Source organism: Nyctereutes procyonoides, unplaced genomic scaffold, assembly GCF_905146905.1.
Source record: "Nyctereutes procyonoides isolate TBG_1078 unplaced genomic scaffold, NYPRO_anot_genome, whole genome shotgun sequence".
Lineage (NCBI taxonomy): Eukaryota > Metazoa > Chordata > Mammalia > Carnivora > Canidae > Nyctereutes > Nyctereutes procyonoides.
In genome coordinates this window covers 67,889,603-67,909,243 of record NW_026575126.1, presented here as the reverse complement: position 1 = coordinate 67,909,243, position 19,641 = coordinate 67,889,603, and the positions used below count along the sequence as shown (strand labels likewise).

The window sequence follows — 19,641 nt, the reverse complement described above, 5'->3', positions numbered from 1 at the left end:
GTCTCCTCCAATCCTGCACTCCAAAGACTAGGAAAGTGAGGGGAGGAATGGGGTCTAGGATATTAAAGGTGACAACAAACCCTCTCACACTTGGGAAGGTTGAAAGACCCAGGAATATTCAGCCTTGGAGAAGAGAAGTCTTAGAGGGTCATGAGAACTATCTCCCATTGACATCCTTCTGCAGGGTCTAGGTATCAAAATGAGGGTTAAAAAGTAGATGGTGCCAGGGGGCAGGTCTCAGCTTGATTTAAGGAAGAACTTAAATCTTAATTCAAGGAAAAGCTTGCCTGCGTCTGAACATCTTGGGAGATGCTGAGGTAGAGCCTGTGGGGGCCTTGTGTGTCTTTAGCCTGGATGGAGCCTATAACATCCATTCAGGGATTCTATAGTTTTCTCAGCGTCATGAAACCTTGTTAGTCTTCATATCTTTGATCTACCCTTTCAAATTTGCAGTGAACCTTACCAAGACTGCATAGTTCTCATGGTTTCCAATAGATGTAAGTCTGTGAATTAGGATATAGGAATAAAACAGAATTCCGACATATTATAAAAATTTCCCTTGGATTCGCAAGCCTTATAAAAATAAAATTTCATTGCTAATACACAATCTCCAGTCTATTTTTCATGTTTCTTTATTTAAGCTGCATTGGGACAGGGCATTAAAATTGTCCACATGAGGAATTGCTTGTAGAAAACAGCCAGGGCACACAGACATTACATATTCCGTCTTTGACATGAACATGTAGGATCTCAACTAAAACAGACCCATAGTTACTGTTATCCAAGTGCTTACACAGCTTGATGCAGTCTCAGAGAAGCCACACTAATTTTAGTTCATCTAATGGTTGGGTATTTACATCCTCAGACTCTTTTCCCCCACAGCTATCTTTATTCCGTAGCACCTGTCTCTTTCTGGCTTGTGCTTCCTTTTGCATAGTAAACATTCTCAGGATATCCAGTTTTCTATTTTCATATGTTTTCCCTCTCAATGGTCTGCTGTTGAGATCTGTGTCACCCTGGAAGAAAAAAAGAGAGGGTAAAAAAATCCTTGTGAACAGAGCTGGGGGTTCTAACATCTTTGCCTCCTTCTTGCTAGAGAGACGGTGTCCCCAGAATGCTTGGGCTACAGCTGTACAGGCTTCCTTTCTCATAATGGACACCATTATTGGGTCATAGCTAGTTCATTCTGTATGAGGCTGTGAAGGTTTAGAGACACCTTTGGGCCTGGGGTACCCAACTGGGCCTGGACTCCATACAGGCCATCAAGAGGGTTGGAGTGTGGTCCCCTGGGATACAGTGCTCACCACAAGCTGGCCTGTGGGGTCTCATGGGGGACGCACAGTCTTGTTTTGCATTGTGATAAGTCTTCCTAAGAAAGAAAAGCCACTGCTCGTCACATTCCACACATGGATTTTAAAAATTAGCAAGATTTCCTTAGAGAAATTATGGAATACTTGTACCCAGGGGGGCCCTTCAGAGCCTCACACATGCATGTCCTGCTAGCTTCATCTCCCACCACATCCAGCACTCTCCCCTCTTCTTGAGCTCCTCTTCCCTGGTCACACTGTTCCCTTGTAAGAATCCAGCCTCTGCACTTTGGTATATGTTGGGTCTTCTGTCTGGAGTTCCTTTCTTTCCTTCTCTAGCTGGTGAGAGATCAATTTACTTATTCTTTTCAATTTCCATAAAAATTTTGTTCTCTTTCATTTATTTTACTTAATGTAAGAAACTAATACATTTATAAAATACTTTGATCATGCATTTGGATGTCATGGCAGTAACGATTGATATAAAAATTTCTACAAACTTCCTTTCAGTTTCTGTACTTTTGTTGTTTTGGGCAAGTAACAAACAGGGACCACTCATTGAGTGGCACTGCCTTAGACATTTCTTAGACGTTTTCCTCAATGGAGCTGCTCTGCCCAGTCACCTCAGGTTAAACCAGTCACTCCTTCCCTGTGATCCTTTCCAGTGAGATGCAAACACAGCATCACAGAACATTTACTCACAGCCTTGTGTTGATGTTTGCTTTTACCTCTCCACCGGATTCTGAGCTCCATGAGGGAGAACTAACTTTTTCTTCTTTCTTTCTTTCTTTCCTTTCTTTCTTTCTTTCTTTCTTTCTTTCTTTCTTTCTTTCTTTCTTTCTTTCTTTCAGATTTTATTCATTTATTCATGAGAGACAGAGACAGAGACACAGACACAAGGCAGAGGGAGAAGCAGGCTCCATGCAGGGAACCCGACACGAGACCTGATCCCTGGTCTCCAGGATCACACCTGGGGCTGAAGGCGGCGCTAAACCGCTGAGCCACCGGGCTGGCCAGGACATTCTTTCTTACTCATTTTTTATCTCTGTATCTCAAAGTCCAGACCTAGCCCATATTCAGAGCTTGGTCAATATTTGTGGGACTGAATATAAAACCACTTTGGAAAATTAAACTCTTGTGGGGTCTTGGCTCAGTGTTGACTCATATACTAGTTTGCTTAAGATATTTCATGGCTGCTGACGGCAACAAGGGGAAATGGGATAAAAGAGCCTCATCACCTCTGGATGCTGTTAGCAGGCCCATGGCCTCATTGTTTAGAGACAGAGCAGTTGGACCAAGATCAGCACCCCAGAAACAAACAGTCACCAAGGCAGGCAGGGCAGGGGATCTGTTTCATAAGATGGCAAATCCTGGAGGCTGAGACTTAGAAGGACCTCCTGAGTCTGGGTGGTACAGGGAGCCTCCCGAGTCACCCCTACCAAAATGAGAGTTCAACAGAAGGGACTCCTTTCAGGTTTTTGCCCAGAAAGGAGATGGTTATACATTAGTTGTAGTATTCATCCAAGACAAGCCTGTGGTTTCCTTCACTTCGTGAGCTAATCATTATTAAAAATTAGAGAATTAAGAAAAAGATTGTCTCCTATCTTTTGTTTCCTTCCTAAGCAAATGGTAAGAAAAAGCTCAGCTTGAATTCAAAAGTCAATGGGGTTATCACTTTGTGGACTAAAACTTGACCTGATCTAGTACTGAGAGAGAGCTATAAGTGAGTGGGGAAGTTTACCCTCATTGGGGGGCTAATCCATCTGGATTTTTTTAAAAAAAGATTTTACTTACTCATGAGAGACACAGAGAGGCAGAGACATAGAGGGAGAATCAGGCTCCCAGTGGGGTGCCTGATATGGGACTCAATCCAGGACCCTGGGATCATGACATGAGCTGAAGGCAGATGCTCAACCACTGAGTCACCCAGGTGCCTCCCATCTGGATATTTGAACACAAGGCCAGAACAAAATTCCCATAATCCATGGAGATTGGACCATTGGTATACTGAGACTTCAGCCCCATTCCTCCCAACCTAAACCAAGTCCTTGATCTTGAGTTGTCCTGCTTAATTCTAAACAGAGGGCAGCCCTATTCGTCTCCATAGTAATTAAAAGAAAAGACAGCTTGCCTTTCCATAGCACCAGGCTTGTATGACCATGAGCAAGTCACTGAACTTCTCTGAGCTCATTTTTCTCACCTGACAAATGGAAATATTTATATATCTCCTTACTATAGGATAAATAAGTTAGTGAAAAACATTACCATATACCTAGGTGTGGTAAAAGGAGAAATTTCTGCTCCCTGGCTCTGTGTTTCTGTAAGGGGAGATTCCTGCTATAGCACTCGTTCTAATATACCTGAGCATACATCTGATCACTGGTCAAACCACAGATGCTGGGCCCTCTTCCAGTAACTTCTGATTCACCAGGTCTGGAATGGAGCATAGGAATTTGCATTTCTAACAATTTCCCAGGTGATGCTGTTGTTGCTATTGGTCGAAGGACCACCTTTTGGGGGAACCACTGCTCTGAAATTATGTTCTTCCCCTCTCTCCTCATCTTTCCCTTGCTCCTCTCATGGGAAGAGGAGTGATTTGTCCTGTGTTTTGAAGAAGAAACCAGGGAGGAAGGGATTAACCCCATGTAGTATCTTCTTTTGGATCTGCCTATAGGGGTGATGAGTTCTAGTTATCCCTCTCCTTGGAGTAGGAGTTGCTCCTTATGGAGCAGGGCTCTGGTTGTTCAGTTCTGCAGGTACCTTTAATTCTGGGGTGGAAAAAAGGATGCCCAGGTTGGATACCTATTAAATTCTTAATCTAGAATTATAATAAAACTAACGTTTTGACTTTTATATATTTATCTCCTATATTTTTTTTCTCAGTTGATTCTGAATCAAAGAATAAAGGACTATTTTACATTGTCCCCCTATAGGTGGTGCTTAGAAATTGTCACTGCAACTATTACTACTATTACTACTACTACTACTACTACTACTATTACTACTATTATTATTTCCTTAATGTAAGAAATCCAAATTCAACCAGTATTGATGAAATCCTCGAGAATAAAGATATTGTGGGGATGTGAAAGATGAATACACACCTATACGCTTGTAAACATCCCTAAGGTTCTCCAGTGAAAACAAGCATTAGCGCCCTTCTGCCAGGCCTTGTGTCAAGTGGCATCAGGCATGGCACCTGCCTTCAAAGAGCTTCTACCCAAATGGGGGAGCATCATGACCACTAGCACTTGTGTTACAGATAGACAGCACCATGCCTGAGGGCTTTGAGAATGCAGAGAGGGAGTGTTGCAGCTGAAGGGATAGGAGTTTAGGAATTCCCACTGCATGAGATCAAAGTGTGGCAGACAGGAAGCATAGAAATTGGAGGGAACAAAGCAGGAGCAGAGAAGGTAAACTTGGAGCATGGGCATTGCCATACCTACTGGCTGTAGGCTGGAACAAGGAGAACCTCATTCCTCAGAAAGGGTTTTGGAGGACCCTGTCTTGGACACTTGAATGATCTCCACAGAGGTGATGCCTTTGCCAGCCACGCGGTGTCTGGTGCGCAGCTTGTTCAGGGCAGTCTCCGCCATGCCGGCCCGCTCCTCGGCATCATCCAGCTCATGCACTGTCTTTCTGTAGCGAGCCAAGGTCTGGTTGGCCTGCTCCTCCTGTGACAAAGGCATGGTGGAAAACATAGTATAAACCTGGCCTTTTCTGGTTAAGTGTGCATAATTGGTTTTACATAGACATGTAAGAATTCAGTCTTTCAATACTTTCAGCTAATTCTGTTTTGTCCTTGACATCTGTATCTCTAAATAAAATGTGCTATATTGGTGCTTCTATAATTTGTGGTTTTAGGCATCAGCTAGTGGTGCCCCACTATGAAAGATGGGGATTTAGTGCTTTCCCTAGCCCTTCCCACGCATCTCCCATCCCCTTGTCTCCCCAGTAGAGTCATAGTGCTGTTTGGGTTAGAACCATATTAACTATAAGCCTGGTCTTTATTGAGCCTTTTGGGAAAGGCATTGGTTGTGTGAGTGGCTGGTGGATTCAATGTGGTAGCCCCAGAATTGGCAGTGAACAGTGGCAAGGTCAAATTTCTATGTTGGGTGGGGGTTGAGGGGTGGTTGGTGCTGGTTAGTGGATGTATGGCATAGGGTAGAGACTTGAAGCCATCATTTGCTGACCATTTGGATTTTAACATTTACTAACATGACATAAATATCCCACTCTGGGCTATTTCCTCACCTGTGGAATGGACTAAAAATATCATTCTTCCTGCCTCGTGTTGGAAGGATCAAATAAGGGAAGGGTCTTGTGTTTAACAGTATGAGCGGGAGAGAGAAGTTATCCTGGCAAAGGCCATAGGTGGCAGTGGAAGTAGGATGAAGGCAGCCAAGACCTTCCCCAGTTTTAGAGCACACCTTGCAGTGAGTACCTGATTTAGTTTGGATGTTCTTAGGGGATATTTGCATTTTCTACATGTTCTTAGCTCCTGTGGGTAGTGTCCGGTCTTCTTCCAACATGATAGCGAGAATGAAGTGCCATGAACATGGAACTCATGGGGGTCATTCTTTGGCCAATACCTGATTCCTTCCCTGTGGTTATTTCTTTTTTTTTTTTTTTAATTCTTATTTATTTATGATAGTCACAGAGAGAGAAAGACAGAGAGAGAGAGAGAGAAGCAGAGACACAGGCAGAGGGAGAAGCAGGCTCCATGCACTGGGAGCCTGACACGGGACTTGATCCCGGGTCTCCCGGATCGCGCCCTGGGCCAAAGGCAGGTGCTAAACCACTGCGCCACCCAGGGATCCCCCTGTGGTTCTTTCTAACCAAGTCTTGAGACCTGGGCTGGGGAGGGAGAGTATATTAGGGACATGCGGCGAGCACCTACCGCTTCTTCAATCTGCCGCTTGTAGACCTTCAGCTTGTTCTGCAGCTTCTCCACCAGCTCCTGCATGCGCTGGTTGGTCTTGTGGTCCTCCTCCGTCTGGAAGACCAGCTCCTTGAGGCGGCGCTCATTCTTCCGCAGTGTCTTGACTGTCTCCACATGCTGTTTCTGCTCACCATCCAGCTCTGTCTCTAGTTCCTTGATCTGAGGGGAGAAGAGAGGAACGTGCCTGAGGGAATGCAGGTTTTTGAACTTGGGAGCTCAGTGGTCTTGGGTTGGGGGATATCACAGCTGCCATGTCCACTTCCTCCCCAGAAGAGGACTGGCAAGGCCTGGACAGGAGGGTCAGGTGGTTTCTGCTTTTCATGCACCTGCTGTGGTTGTTAGATGGGTCCCTTTCCTGAGCCTCAGGTATCTTCCTCTGGGAAGTGGGAGAGACAGGGGCTGGACAAGGTGACCAAACCTCCTGGGCCCCTCTAGCTCCGACACCCCAAGGGTGAAGGCTAAGGCTTGTTGTTAGTAATAGGGAAGAACAATGATGGAAACAGAATAGGAACAGAGATGGAGGAAGAATCCTGGGACCTGCCCTGCTTGGGGGTGGAGCACATTCTGAGGAAAAGATGACAGGGAAAAGGAGGAGAGACCTTTATATAAATAAATTACAGCTCTTGTCTCAATTTCCTATTCCGTCCTAGCATCTGAATAACCCATTCCCTCATCAAGTGCCAGGCATGGCGTCTTTTGGGAAAAGGCCCCTGCCCAATCACATCTCCCCTTTCTCTCTCCAGGCTCAGCTCAGGGGCATCCTTACCCTGGCTTCCAGTTTCATGATCGTGCGTTTCCCTCCTTTCAGAGCCAGCTGCTCAGCTTCCTCCATCTTGGCCTGCAAGTCTTTGATGGTGATCTCATAGTTTTTCTTGATTTTCTCCAGGTGCATGCAGTGGTCCTGCTCTTGCCGGAGTTCTTCTGCCATGCGGGCGGCCTGTGGGAGGGGAGAAGCATGGCCTGGGGCTCTCCAGCCACTCTTTGCTGTCTCCTCTATGAGGCGCACAGCACAGAGGGTGGGAAAAGCACAGAAATGGAGGAGGAAGATGAGGGTCTACATCCAGCCCCTGTGCGGCCTTCAGCAAGTCATTTTACCCTCTCATTCTCGTATTCATTCCATAAATATTCACAGAGGATCTGCATACTGAGTATGGGTCTGTGCTCTCCAGACACAGCACCATATAAGACCAGCAGTGTTCCTGAGCTCCTGGCATTTCAGTCAAGTGCAAGAAGCCTGGCAATAAAATCTTTTTGAAGATGGGTCCCTTTTGAAGATGGGTCTTCTTCATCTTTAAAGTGGGGTACATGGTGTCTGCCACTCAGGGTCGTGTGAGCACCCAAACCGATACTCCTTTCATTAATGCTCTCCTCAAGGCTATTTGAATGCTCCTCCTTGCCACAAGGTCTATCCACAAAAGCCCATTTTCAATGGCTCCTCTGACCCATGCACCTGGCCTCAAGCTCTGATCTCTCCCATGGTCATGTGTAGCTTGTAATTATTCCTTATTTTCATGTGTTTGGCTTTTCAGAGAATCCTCCAGACTCCCCAGAGGAAGGCCCACAGCCCTCCCAGAAAGGTGCTAGCACAGTACAGTGACCTTTGAGGGGAGAGGGTGGGCTTCCCTTCCAAGGGTGGCCTGGTTCTCAGCAGGCAGCCTGGCCTGAGTGCCCAGATCCCTTTCCACCAGGACCAGGGAGTGTGTACACTTACATCAGTCATGGCTTTCTTGGCCCTCTCGTCGGCCGAGCGGAACTCACTGATGAGCTCCTCATGTTCACTGGAGATGCGTTGGACATCTGACTCCAGCTTGCGCTTGACTACAAGGAGGCTTTGGTTCTGAAGGAGAAAATGAAGACATTGCCGTGAGCCAGAAGTCTGCACAGCCCTTGCTGGATCCAGGAAGGAAAAACAACCCTCTCCCAGACACACTTTCCAAACCCCCCAATAGGAAATGGCCCTGGGCTCCCTGCTTGGAGTAGGGTCTCTCCCTGCATTTTGCTCTGGGTTTTAGGGGAGAACTTGTGTCACAAGGAGCCCAAGAGTAATGTCATTTAGGCCTGGGGTGGGTCGCAGCTCTTGAACAATCCTGAACTCAGAGCTGGGAAAACCCAGGTTCACGCCCTAGTACTTCCACCTATGTGGATAAATTCTTTACCTCTAAGCTTTGATCTTCTCTCTACAATGGGGTTGCAATCCCTATATGTCCCATACCCATTTTTTCTTCTGGTGAATTCACATAAGATGCTAAGTAAGAATTAAGCTGTGCTTGTAAAGGATTATATCATAAGCAGCACTGGTGTTACCACTGGCAGTAAATGGAAGTCCCCATTGTTGACCATGGATAAGCCACTCAGCTCTCTGGGTCATGGTTTTTCATTTGTAAAATGAAAGTCAGACTTTGGAATATTCTAGATCCCTTCCAGTTCTGAAGTTCTGTCCTTGGTTACATTGAAGATAACGGTGATCCTTAAAGTTGGCTAAATCATCAGAATCTCCTGAGGAGTTTGGATTTACAAGTTTAGATTTCTGGAGTCCCACCAGAGACCCACTGGATCAGAATCCCCAGAGGAAAGTCTGGGAATGTTTGAAAGCTCTGCACAACATCATGCATGTAGTTTACCCTCTATGTGTGCATTGAATATGGTTAAGATTTATGTTACAGGGTTCCTGCCATAACAAGTGAAGTCTCTGCAGATGTGTTCTGAGAATGTCCCGAGTGAGAACACTATCTGCCTTGAAGTTCTGAAGGGTGCCCATTAGGTTTGGGCACCATCCTGGTACCCCAAGCATTAGTCTGCATAGCACCGCCAGCAAGCTGCCATCCTACCTGGATGTTGACTTCATTGTGCCGCTCGGTGATCTCTACCACCTCTTGCTCCAGCAGCTTGCGGGAGCGCTCGCTGCCCTCCAGGCCTGAGCGCACCTCCTCCAGTTCCGTCTGCAGCAGGCTCAGGCGCCGCTCCTGTAGGTTGTATTGCTCCCGCAGTTCCTCATGCTGCCGAGCATCCTCATCCATCTGGACCTGCAGGTCCTGGGGGGGTCAAGAGGACCTGGCTTGAGCCCACCTGTTGGGCCCTGGCAAGTCTGGGGCTGGCTGGGCCTGAGAGTGATGTGACCCTTATGGACCGGGCTCAGCGGGGTGCTGGGGTGGGACTGGGAAGGTGGAGGCCATGGAGGAAGAGACAGTGAGGTGTAGACCTGCCCTTGGGGACAGGTTGAAGCCTAGCTGGCCAGGGCCCCAGTGTCCAGAGGATTTGTCTAGTGGACGGTTAGCATGAGGTCAAGGCTTTTCTGATGACAGAGCACCGGGTGTTTCCAGCAGGGCCTTCTCATGGAGGCCTTCCTCCATGACCTTGACCATTACATCCCTGCTGGCTAATCCATCTCTCCTTTCTCCTGGTCCTGTTATTTTTCCAGAGCATTTATCACCTTTTTTAATACTACAGTTTTATTTATTTGTCGTTTATTGTCTTTCTGCAGGGATGTCTGTTTGTTGTGGCTATTCTTTTTTAATTTATTTTTTACTATTTAATTAAATTAATTAATTAATTTATTTTTTGTGGCTATTCTTATACCCCTAGCCCCTAATGCAGTGCTTAGACTGGTCAAATATCCAACAAATATGTGCTGAATGCATAGATCCAGCTACAGATGCTTGAAAGACCAGCCCGATGACAAAGAAGGATAAAGGAAGGTTTCAACTCTATTTGTGTTTATGTCTTAAGGCGAGTGGTGGATATATGGGTGTGTATTATGTCCTGTATTTTTCTGTGCCTGAATTCACTTATAATAAGTCAGATATGGTTTTAAAAACCAAGACAGGCCCAACATTCTGTCTTCCTCTTTTTCTCCCTCTTTTCAGTCATCCAGGATATGGACTTTGGTGGTTAGGGCTTCTTGTTTATGCAGCCCCCAAGTCTCCTGCTCCCTGGACTGCCAGCCACCCCACATTTCACTTCCATGCTTCCATCCAAGCTGCAGACATGTATATAGCTTCCCAGAAGCCTGCAGGCTGGGCGATGGCTTACTTTGTGATTAGTTCTTCCTCCTCCCAGGTTGCTACCTTGATTTGCTGCTGCAGCCTTTTCAATGTCTTTACAAGCTCGCTGTTGTTCTTGTTGGCATGGTCCAGCTGGATTTCCATCTCATTCAGGTCTGTCTCCATCTTCTTCTTGAGCCTCAGTGCCTCTGCCCGGCCCTTGGCCTCTGCCTCCAGGCTGGCCTGCAAGGACTCGATTGCTCGCTGGTGGTTCTTCCTGCAAGTCCAAACAGAGAAGACCTTGGCATGCTGGGCCCGCTGGTCAGGCTGTGCTAAGCCTCCCTAGGTAAGAGGCGTGGGAGCATCAACATGGACATGGCAACCATATTTGAAATTAAACTCTGTCTCCCCTTAAACATGTGAGTGGGGGAGCATTGTGCTTTGGGAAAAGAAACAGGTCAATGTTTACCACATATTTTTTGGGATCTCAATTCATGTAATATGCAAAATAGCCTTGTAAGGAAACGGAGGCTCTAAGATGACAAAAACATGCCAGAGGTTTAGCCTGCAATGGAGCCAGGATTGAAATCCAAATGCTAGCCTGTTTTAAAAATTGCAACATGTGAGCTTTGGTCATACAAATTAGATTTAGCAGTCATCAGTTGATTGTATTTACTATGTTTAATTATATCATAATCAACATAATGAACATTTTCATAAAGCCCTCAGATAAGCTGTGTTAATCTCCTTTCATAGAAAGGGACCAGAGGAGGTAATGAAACACACACAAAAATATTTTTTCATTGAGGGAAATAAATGGATAGCATGCAAAGATCCTGTCACCTGCCCCATATTATATTCACCTCTGTTTCACCCCTGAACACTTTCTATGTGCTTGCACATGACTGGATTTGCAGCACTTTAAGATGTATTCAATTTCTAGATTGGAGAAGGTATCTTGACATTCTCAAAAGGGGACAAAATTTTGATTCACTTTGATTTAAAAAAATGAATACAAGGAAAAACTATAAAACATGTTGAAAAAATTTAAAGAAGATCTAAATATATGGAAGGACATCCATGTTCATGGATCAGAAGACTTAATATTGCTAAGGTAGGGTTCACTGCAATCCCTATCAAAATCCTAGCTGACTTCTTTGCAGAGATTGACAAACTGATCCTAAAATTTGTATAGAAATTCAAGGGACCCAGAATAACCAAAACAGTCTTGAAAAAAGAAGAGTAAAGTGGAGAACTCACACTTTCCAAATTCAAAGCTTATTACAAAGCTACAGTAATCAAGATATTGTGGTCCTGGTATATAGATAGACCTATAGATCAATGGAATTGGATTGGGTATCCAGAAATAAACCCTTATATTTGCAGTCAATTCATTTTCAACAAGGATGTTAAGACCATTCAACAAGGAGAGAACAGTTTTTTTCAGAAAGTGGTTCTGAGACAACTGGATATCCACATGCAAAAGAATAAAGTCGGATCCCTCTTTCACACCTTCTATAAAAATTAACTCAAAATGCATCAAAGACCTAAATGTAAGATCCTAAACTATAAAACTCTTACCTAATCTGGGAAACATAAGCAGACATCTTTGTGACTAGATTAGGCAATTGGTTTTTAGATATGACACCTAAAATACAAGCTACCAGGGCACCTGGGTGGCTCAATCCATTAAACATCTGCCTTCAGCTCAGATCTTGATCCCAGGGCTCTTGGAATCGAGTCCCATGCCAGGCTCCCTACTCAGTAGAGAATCTTCTCCCTCTACCTCTCTCCTCTGCTTCTGCTCTCTTTTTCTCTCATGCTAGCTCTCTCAAATAATAAACAAAACCTTAAAAAATAAAATACAAGCTACCAAGGAAAAAAAACATACATTGAACTTCATCAAAATTAAAAACATTTGTGCTTCAGAGGATCATTAAGAAAGTGATAAGGCAGGGTGGCTCTTGATTTTGGCTAAGATCATGATCTCAGCATCCCAAGATGGAGCTCTGCATCAGGCTCCTTGCTCAGCTGGGAGTCTGCTTGAGATTCTCTCCCTTTCCCTCTACCCCTCCCCTGATTTGTACACTCAGTCTCTCTCTCTCTCTCTCTCTCTCTCTCTCTCTCTGGAATAAATGAAAAATTTTAAAGACTTTATTCATGAGAGACACACAGAGAGAGACAAAGACATAGGCAGAAGGAGACACAGGCTTCCTGCGGGGAGCCTGATGCAGGACTCGATCCCAGGACCCTGGGTTTATGACCTGAGTCAAATGTTGATGCTCAACCATTGAGTAACCCAGGCACCCAGCAATAAATAAATCTTTTAAAAAAAAATTAAGGGGGGCACCTGGGTGGCTCAGCAGTTGAGTGTCTGCCTTTGGCTCAGGGCATGATCTTGGTGTCCCGGGATCGAGTCCCACATCAGGCTCCCTGCATGGGGCTTGCTTCTCCCTCTGCCTATGTCTCTGCCTCTCTCTCTGTGTCTCTCATTAATAAATAAAAATCTTAAAAAATTAAGAAAGTGAAAAGACAACCCACAGAATGGAAGAAAATATTTGCAAATTATATGTCTGATAAAGGAAGGGACTAGTATTCAGAATATATAAGGAATCTTAAAATTCAATCATAAACAACCTAGTTTTTTTAAAGATTTTATTTATTTAGTCATGAGAGACACAGAGAAAGGAAGGGCAGAGACATAGGTAGGTAGAGGGAGAAGCAGGCTCCCTGCAGGGAGCCTGATGCAGAACTGGATCCCAGGACCCTGGAATCACGACCTGAGTCAAAGGCAGATGCTCAACCACTGAGCCACCCAGGCATCCCAAACAACCTAGTTTTTAAAATGGGCCAAGGACTAGAATAGACATTTCTCCATAAAAGGTGCTTGGCATCATTAGCTATAATGGAAATACGATTCTAAACCACGGTGAAATGGCTATGATAAAATAGATAATGATAAATGTTGGAGAAGATCTGGAGAAACTATAGTCCTTAACACTGAGAATGTAAAATGGTGCAACTGCTTTGGAAAAGAACCTGACAGTCCTGCAAAAAGTCAAACATAGCGTTAACATATGACCAGAGTTTCTATTCCTAGGTACATATATATCCAAGAGAAATGTAAACCTAGATCCATGCAAAAACTTGTATATGAATGTTCATAGGGACATTTACCCACAGTAGCCAAAAGGTGAAAGCAACACAAATGTCTATCAGCTGATTAATAAATAAACAAAATGTGATCTTCCCAAACAATGGAGTATTATTCAGGAATAAAAAGGAATGAAATACTTCCTGACACATGCTTCAACATGGATGAAGCCTGAAAACATTCTACTGAAAGATGACAGTCACAGAGAGCCACATATTGTATGATTCCACTTATATGGAATGTCCAGAATAAGCAAGTCCAAAGAAAGTTGTTGGCTACATTAGTTGTTGCCTATGGCTGGGAGTGGGGGTGGTGAGGAGAAATGGAGCAGTTTGCTACGGGATATGGGGTTTCTCTTCGAGGGGTGATGAAATGTTCTAAAATTGTAATGATGATTGCACAAATAAAAATCACTCAATTTTTCCCTTGCCATGGGCGAACTGTGTATAAATTATATCTCAAGTCTGTTGCAAACTCACACACACACACCACATTGTGGCATAGCTAGATATTTAGGGTGGGGGTCAGGTTTAGCCTGATGGCTGCAGAGTTATGGGGCTTTTCCTCCCCAGTGGTTCAGCCTACAGCCCTCAGGAGTGATTGTGGGGGTATGTCGTAAATTCAGGAAGCTGCAGTGTGGGGAGATTTCAGACAGGCAGTTTAGGCAGGGTGCCAATGTGGACAGTTGCAAATGTGTTGATCATCTCAGAATCACAACAAATCATATTTCTATAAACCAAAACCTAGTGCTGAGTCCAAAGTTTTCTTAGAACCTCAAGCAGCAACAATGGACACTGGATTAAAATGAAATCTCCAAATCTAGCACTCCCTGGCACCCCAACAAATCAGTTCTTTTCTGTGATGTGGTGGATGTTCTCTAAGGGTTCATGAATGTTAATAATAACTTGTATCTGTGTGGCTTTGCAGGTAACAATGTACATTCATATCTACCATCTCATTAAGCTTCCCCATGCCCTAGAGCAGGGATGAGGAAGCTATAGGATAATTGCACCTATCTCAGAAGGGTTTGTCCCTAATTTTTTTTTAATGTGGGAAAATGCACGTTACATAAAATTTCCTATGTTAACCGTTATTAAGTGCACAGTCCAAAGGTATTAAATATATGATGCTGTGCTACCCTTGCCACCATCCCATCTCCAGAACTTGTTTCACCTTATGCAACTGAAATTATGTCCCCATTAGATACAAATTTCCCCATATCCTTCTTTTCCCCTGCCCCTGGCAACTACTGTTCCTGTTCCACCTTCTGTTTTTTAATCTTTCTTTTTTTAAAAAAGATTTTATTTACTTATTCATGAGCGACACACACAGAGAGAGAGAGGCAGAGACATAGGCAGAGGGCAAAGCAAGCTCCATGCGGGGAGCCTGACATGGGACTCGATCTCGGGACTCACACCCTGGGCTGAAGGCGGCGCTAAACTGCTGAGCCACCCAGGCTGCCCCCACCTTCTGTTTCTATGACTGTGACTGCTCTAAGTACTTCCTGTAGGTGGAATCATACAGTGTCTGTCTTTTTGTGACTGGCTTTTTTCACTTAGTATAAAGTCCTCAAGGTTTATTTATGTTGTAGCAGGCATTAGAATTTCCTTCCTTTCTAAGGCTGAATAAAATTCCACTGTATAGGGGTGCTTGGGTGGCTCGGTAGGTTGAGTGTACAACTCTTGATTTAGGCTCAGGTCATGATCTCAGAGTTGTAAGATGGAGCCCTGCATCAGGCCCTGCACTCAGCAAGGAGTCTTTCTTCTTTCCCTCTCCCTCTGCCCCTCTCCTCACTTGTGCATTCTCTCTCTCTCTCTCTCTCTCTCTCTCTCCCCCCTCTCTCTCTCTCTCAAAGAAATCTTTAGGGCAGCCCCAGTGGCTCAGAGGTTTAGCGCTGCCTTCGGCCCAGGGTGTGATCCTGGAGACCAGGGATCGAGTCCCATGTCAGGCTCCGTGCATGGAGCCTGCTTCTCCCTCTGCCTGTGTCTCTGCCTCTCTCTCTCTCTCATGAATAAATAAAGAAAACCTTTAAAGAAAATAAATAAATCTTTTAAAAAATTCCATTATACATATAGTCAACATTTTTTTATCCATTCACTTGCCAATGGACATTTGGGTTGCTTTCATGCTGTAGCTCTTCTGAATAATGCTATGAACACGGGTGTACAAATACCTCTTCAGGACCCTGCTTTCAATTCTTTTGGGTAGATACCCAGAAGGAGGATTGCTGGATCATATGTTAATTCTATTTTAATTTTTTTGAGGAGCCTTTATACTGTTTTTCACAGCAGTTGTACCATTTTACATTCCTGGCAGCAGTGCACAAGGGTTCCAGTTTCTCCATGTCCTTTGCCAACACTTGTCATTTTCTGTGTTTTGGATCGTAGCCATCCTAATAGGTATGAGGTAGTATCTCACTGTAGTTCTGATTTGCATTTCTGTAATGACTAGAGACAGTGAGCATCTTTCCATGTCTTATTGGCCACTTGTATATTTTCCTTGGAGGAATTTCTAGTCAAGTCCTTGGTCCACTTTTGAATTATTATTATTATTTTTAAATATATTATTTATTCATTCATGAGAGACACACAGAGAGAGGCAGAAACACAGGCAGAGGGAGAAATGGGCTTCCTGCAGGGAGCCTGATGCGAGATTCAATCCCATGACCCCGAGATCACACTCTGAGCCAAAGGCAGAAGCTCAACTGCTGGACCAGCCAGGCATCCCTATTATTATTATTGATCATTATCTCATGGGGTTTTGTGATCACTAATGTACTATATTTCGAAGTATTCACCTAAATTATCCAGGGTCACATGACTAGTGGGTGGCGGAGGCCTGAGTTTCTGGATTCTACTGCATCTTGCTGCCTAAAATCAGCCTCCCATGCCTCAGCCCCATACCTTGTAGCTTCAAATTCCTCTTCCTTCTCATGGATTCTCCGGTCAATGTCAGCTTTAACCTGAGCCAGTTCCAGCTGAATTCGAATCACTTTGCTCTCTTCAACCTGCCAGGAATATAAACATCAGCCTTTCTGGCCAAGTAGGTGCGTGGTCCCTGGCCAAGGACCCAGCCTCCAAGGTGATGGCCACATGGTTACCTCTAGGGAAGACTCAGCTTCCTCCAGGGCCACCTGGAGTTCTTCCTTTTCAATCTCCAATTTTTTCTTCAACTTCTGCAGCTCATGCACACTCCGTCCTCCCTCACCCAGCTGATCAATCAGTTCCTTTATCTCCTCTGAGAAAGGAATATTGTCATTAGTAAGGCATATGAGGATCACCAGTGTCCCAGGGCCATGGCATGTGGCACAGACATTCCTATGTCAGGGTAGAAGCAGGCAATCCTAGCTTCACTGTTTCTAAAGAGAAGCAATAGACTCCACGTCATAGACTCATGAAGCATCAGGGCTTGGACATTGGAGAACAGGGGGTTCAAGTTCCTCATTTTATAGATGGGAGGCTGAGGCCCAGAGAAGAGCAGGCAAGCACAGAGCAGCTTTGGGACCAGTGCCCAGGACTCCCTGGGCCTGTGAAGCCTCAGGGCATTCTTCTCTCAGGGAGCCCCTTTTCCCCTCTGCCTCCCTACCTCCAGGTCTGAAAACCTCACAAGAAAAGGATTAGAGCCTTTCTTATCTGACTCAGTTGGGAGACCTCCCTGTTGCCTACCCAGAGGAACTCTGAGGGATTTACAGCACCTTGGAGCAGTCACAAAACAGCCCACAACCAGAGGTGTCCAGGAAATGTAACTGTCCTGATTAATTCATGACAAAACTCCATTTCTACATCAAGCCCTCTTGAGTTCAGAGAAATCTCATTTAATGCAAGGTCTCCCTACCTGGGTTTCTAAATTCCAGGTGGGGTTTGGAGAGCACTGGGGACATCATCTAAGTCTCAGCTGTTGGTGTCCACCTGTGCTGGCATCATAGACACACCTGTAGTCCACATAGCTTCCCGTCACCTGTCCTTGAACATAGTGGCTGTTTCTAGAACATTCCCCACTGCACTGCTCTGAGACCATGAGGAATGCTGTGATGCTGCTTCACACTCTCTCAGCCTAGGCAGGCTGCTCAGTCACTTTCCTTTGTGGCTCCCACCAGTCTGGAGCTACTTTACAAGGCTTTTTTTCTCACCTATGCTTCACCTGCCACATGAGGTGCATATTCCCCTGCTCTTAACCCCTAGGTTACCTGGGAGTTTTATCATCTGCACCAGGAGCTGGTCAGAGGATGGGGGTGGGGAATGGAGTGGGTAGGGGAGGAGGCAGGGCTCCAGACCATTGGCAGGGACCCTCAGCAGTGCCTCATTATCACCTCACTCCTGTTTTCTGTCCTCTCCTAGTCCAGCAACCTTGATTTGGGTGTTTTGGTTGTTCCTCCCCAAACTTAACTCATGTACTTATATTCAAGTCCTTTAGTACTTAGACTTTTGAGGTTACAAAAGCAGAGCCTTCATACCTCAAATGCTGGGCTCTCATGATTCTCCCCTGTAAGCTGACAGCTCTCCAGGGAGGGACCAGGACCTTGGGCAGATTTGGGGACAGTCTGGGACCATCTGCTTCTACACTTTGCATTGCAGTGACCCTACATCAGTCACCTAACCTGAACTAAGGAAACCCTGTATTGACTGAGATTTTGTTTGCTTCTCAGCAAAACAGGGATCCAAAAACCATTCTTGAAAATAAAAATATTGATATCCCTTGTGCAACCAATTTTGTGGTTAGAAATGTACACCTGCCATAAAAGCAAATCATGCAGCCAGATCCCTGTATGGCAAAGTGATCTTCAACAGATAAGTAACATTTTTCAAATAGTATCCAACAGAACAAAATCTCAGCCCAAGGCCTCCTATATGTAAGAAATCTTACATGTGTATGTATATTATGTACATGGAAAGGATCAATACACAAAATCTACTGACTGAAGATTTCACATATTATGTTTCATTGTCACAACCACCTTATAAGGAAGGCATTATCTCCCCAACTTACAGGGGAGGAAACTGAGGCATGGAAGAGTCAAGTAACTCACCTGCTTGAAGTCCTATTGCTGAGTGCCTGAGTGCTTCTACATGGTGTTTGCCAGCCAGGCAGATTTATTGGGGACCTACTACGTGCCAGGAGCTCAAACCTCTGATGCACTTGGGAGGAGGGAGGCCCTGCCTGTGTCTTTATCCCCGCCTCAGACTCACCCTGCAGAGTCTTGTTCTCCTTCTTCACAGACTCAAGGTGCTCCAGAGACTCCTCATAGGCAGTCTTGATCTTGAAACTCTCTGTCATGTACATGCGGCACTCCTTCTGCGAACTATCCACCTCCACCTGCAGCTCTTCGCACTTCTGCTGCCACTCGGCCAGCATCTTGTCAAAGACCCGCTGCTTCTTGTCCAGGGCAGCAGCTGCAGCATTGGCCTGGGGAAAGGTGGGGAAGCTCTCCGGAGGTCTGACTTTCCAGCCCCTTCCCCTCGTTTGCCTTCCTGCCTACCTTCCCCAACCTCCCTAGTAATTCTGGTGACCACAGACTTCTTGGGGACTAGGATATAGTTCTACATGGATGGCACAAGCATGGGGCAGGGATTCCAGAGAGAGTTACACCCCAGCTCTTTTTTTCTTTTCCTTTCTTTTAAAATATTTATTCATTTTAAAAGAGAGAGAGGGAGAGAGAGAGAGAACGCAAATGGGCAAAGGGGCAGAGCAAGAGGGAGAGTGAAAGCGACTCCCTACTGAGCAGGGAGCCTGATGCAGGACTCCATCCTAGGATCCTGAGATCATGACCTGGGTGGAATGCAGACACTTCCCTGGCTGAGCCAACCAGGCACCCTAGTTACATCCCAGTTCTAAGACTTCTACTACTAGATGTGTGACCTTAGGCAGTCCTATCTTATCTTCCTGGGCTAGGATTTTCTTGGGTGTAAAATGAGGGATCTGGGTACCGGCAGCCTTCCCAAATTTAAAACATTCACCCAACTCTCCATAACCTATTTCTCTGTAATTTACTACTACGTGTTATACATTATTGTCCAACTGAAAGATGGGTTTGGTCTTATTTTTCTTGTGAATCAAAGCTGATTGTTCTCAGACCTTATTTTTCTTTTCTTTTCTTTTTAAGATTTTATTTATTTATTCATGAGAGACACACAGAGGGAGAGGCAGAGACACAGGCAGACGGAGAAGCAGGCTCCATGCAGGGAGCCGATGTGGGACTCGATCCCCGGAATCCAGGATTAGGCCCTGGGCTGAAGGTGGCGCTAAACCGCTGAGCCACCT

At 45.2% G+C, this 19,641-nt stretch overlaps 1 protein-coding gene across 1 annotated transcript in view; it reads right to left on the bottom strand.

Moving 5' to 3' along the window:
• Window positions 1-681: 681 nt before the first annotated feature.
• The window catches only part of LOC129520245 (myosin-16), a 62,645-nt gene continuing 43,685 nt past the window's right edge, over window positions 682-19,641 (bottom strand). Inside the window, exons 34-43 of the mRNA XM_055341308.1 lie at window positions 18,570-18,786; window positions 16,484-16,620; window positions 16,287-16,390; window positions 10,314-10,506; window positions 9,078-9,281; window positions 7,961-8,086; window positions 7,016-7,186; window positions 6,208-6,408; window positions 4,750-4,981; window positions 682-1,016 (exon numbers count right to left, since the gene is read on the bottom strand). Coding sequence (XP_055197283.1) covers window positions 4,781-4,981; window positions 6,208-6,408; window positions 7,016-7,186; window positions 7,961-8,086; window positions 9,078-9,281; window positions 10,314-10,506; window positions 16,287-16,390; window positions 16,484-16,620; window positions 18,570-18,786 — 1,554 coding nt within the window. The 3' untranslated portion in view covers window positions 682-1,016; window positions 4,750-4,780. The remainder of the gene's footprint in view (window positions 1,017-4,749; window positions 4,982-6,207; window positions 6,409-7,015; window positions 7,187-7,960; window positions 8,087-9,077; window positions 9,282-10,313; window positions 10,507-16,286; window positions 16,391-16,483; window positions 16,621-18,569; window positions 18,787-19,641) is intronic.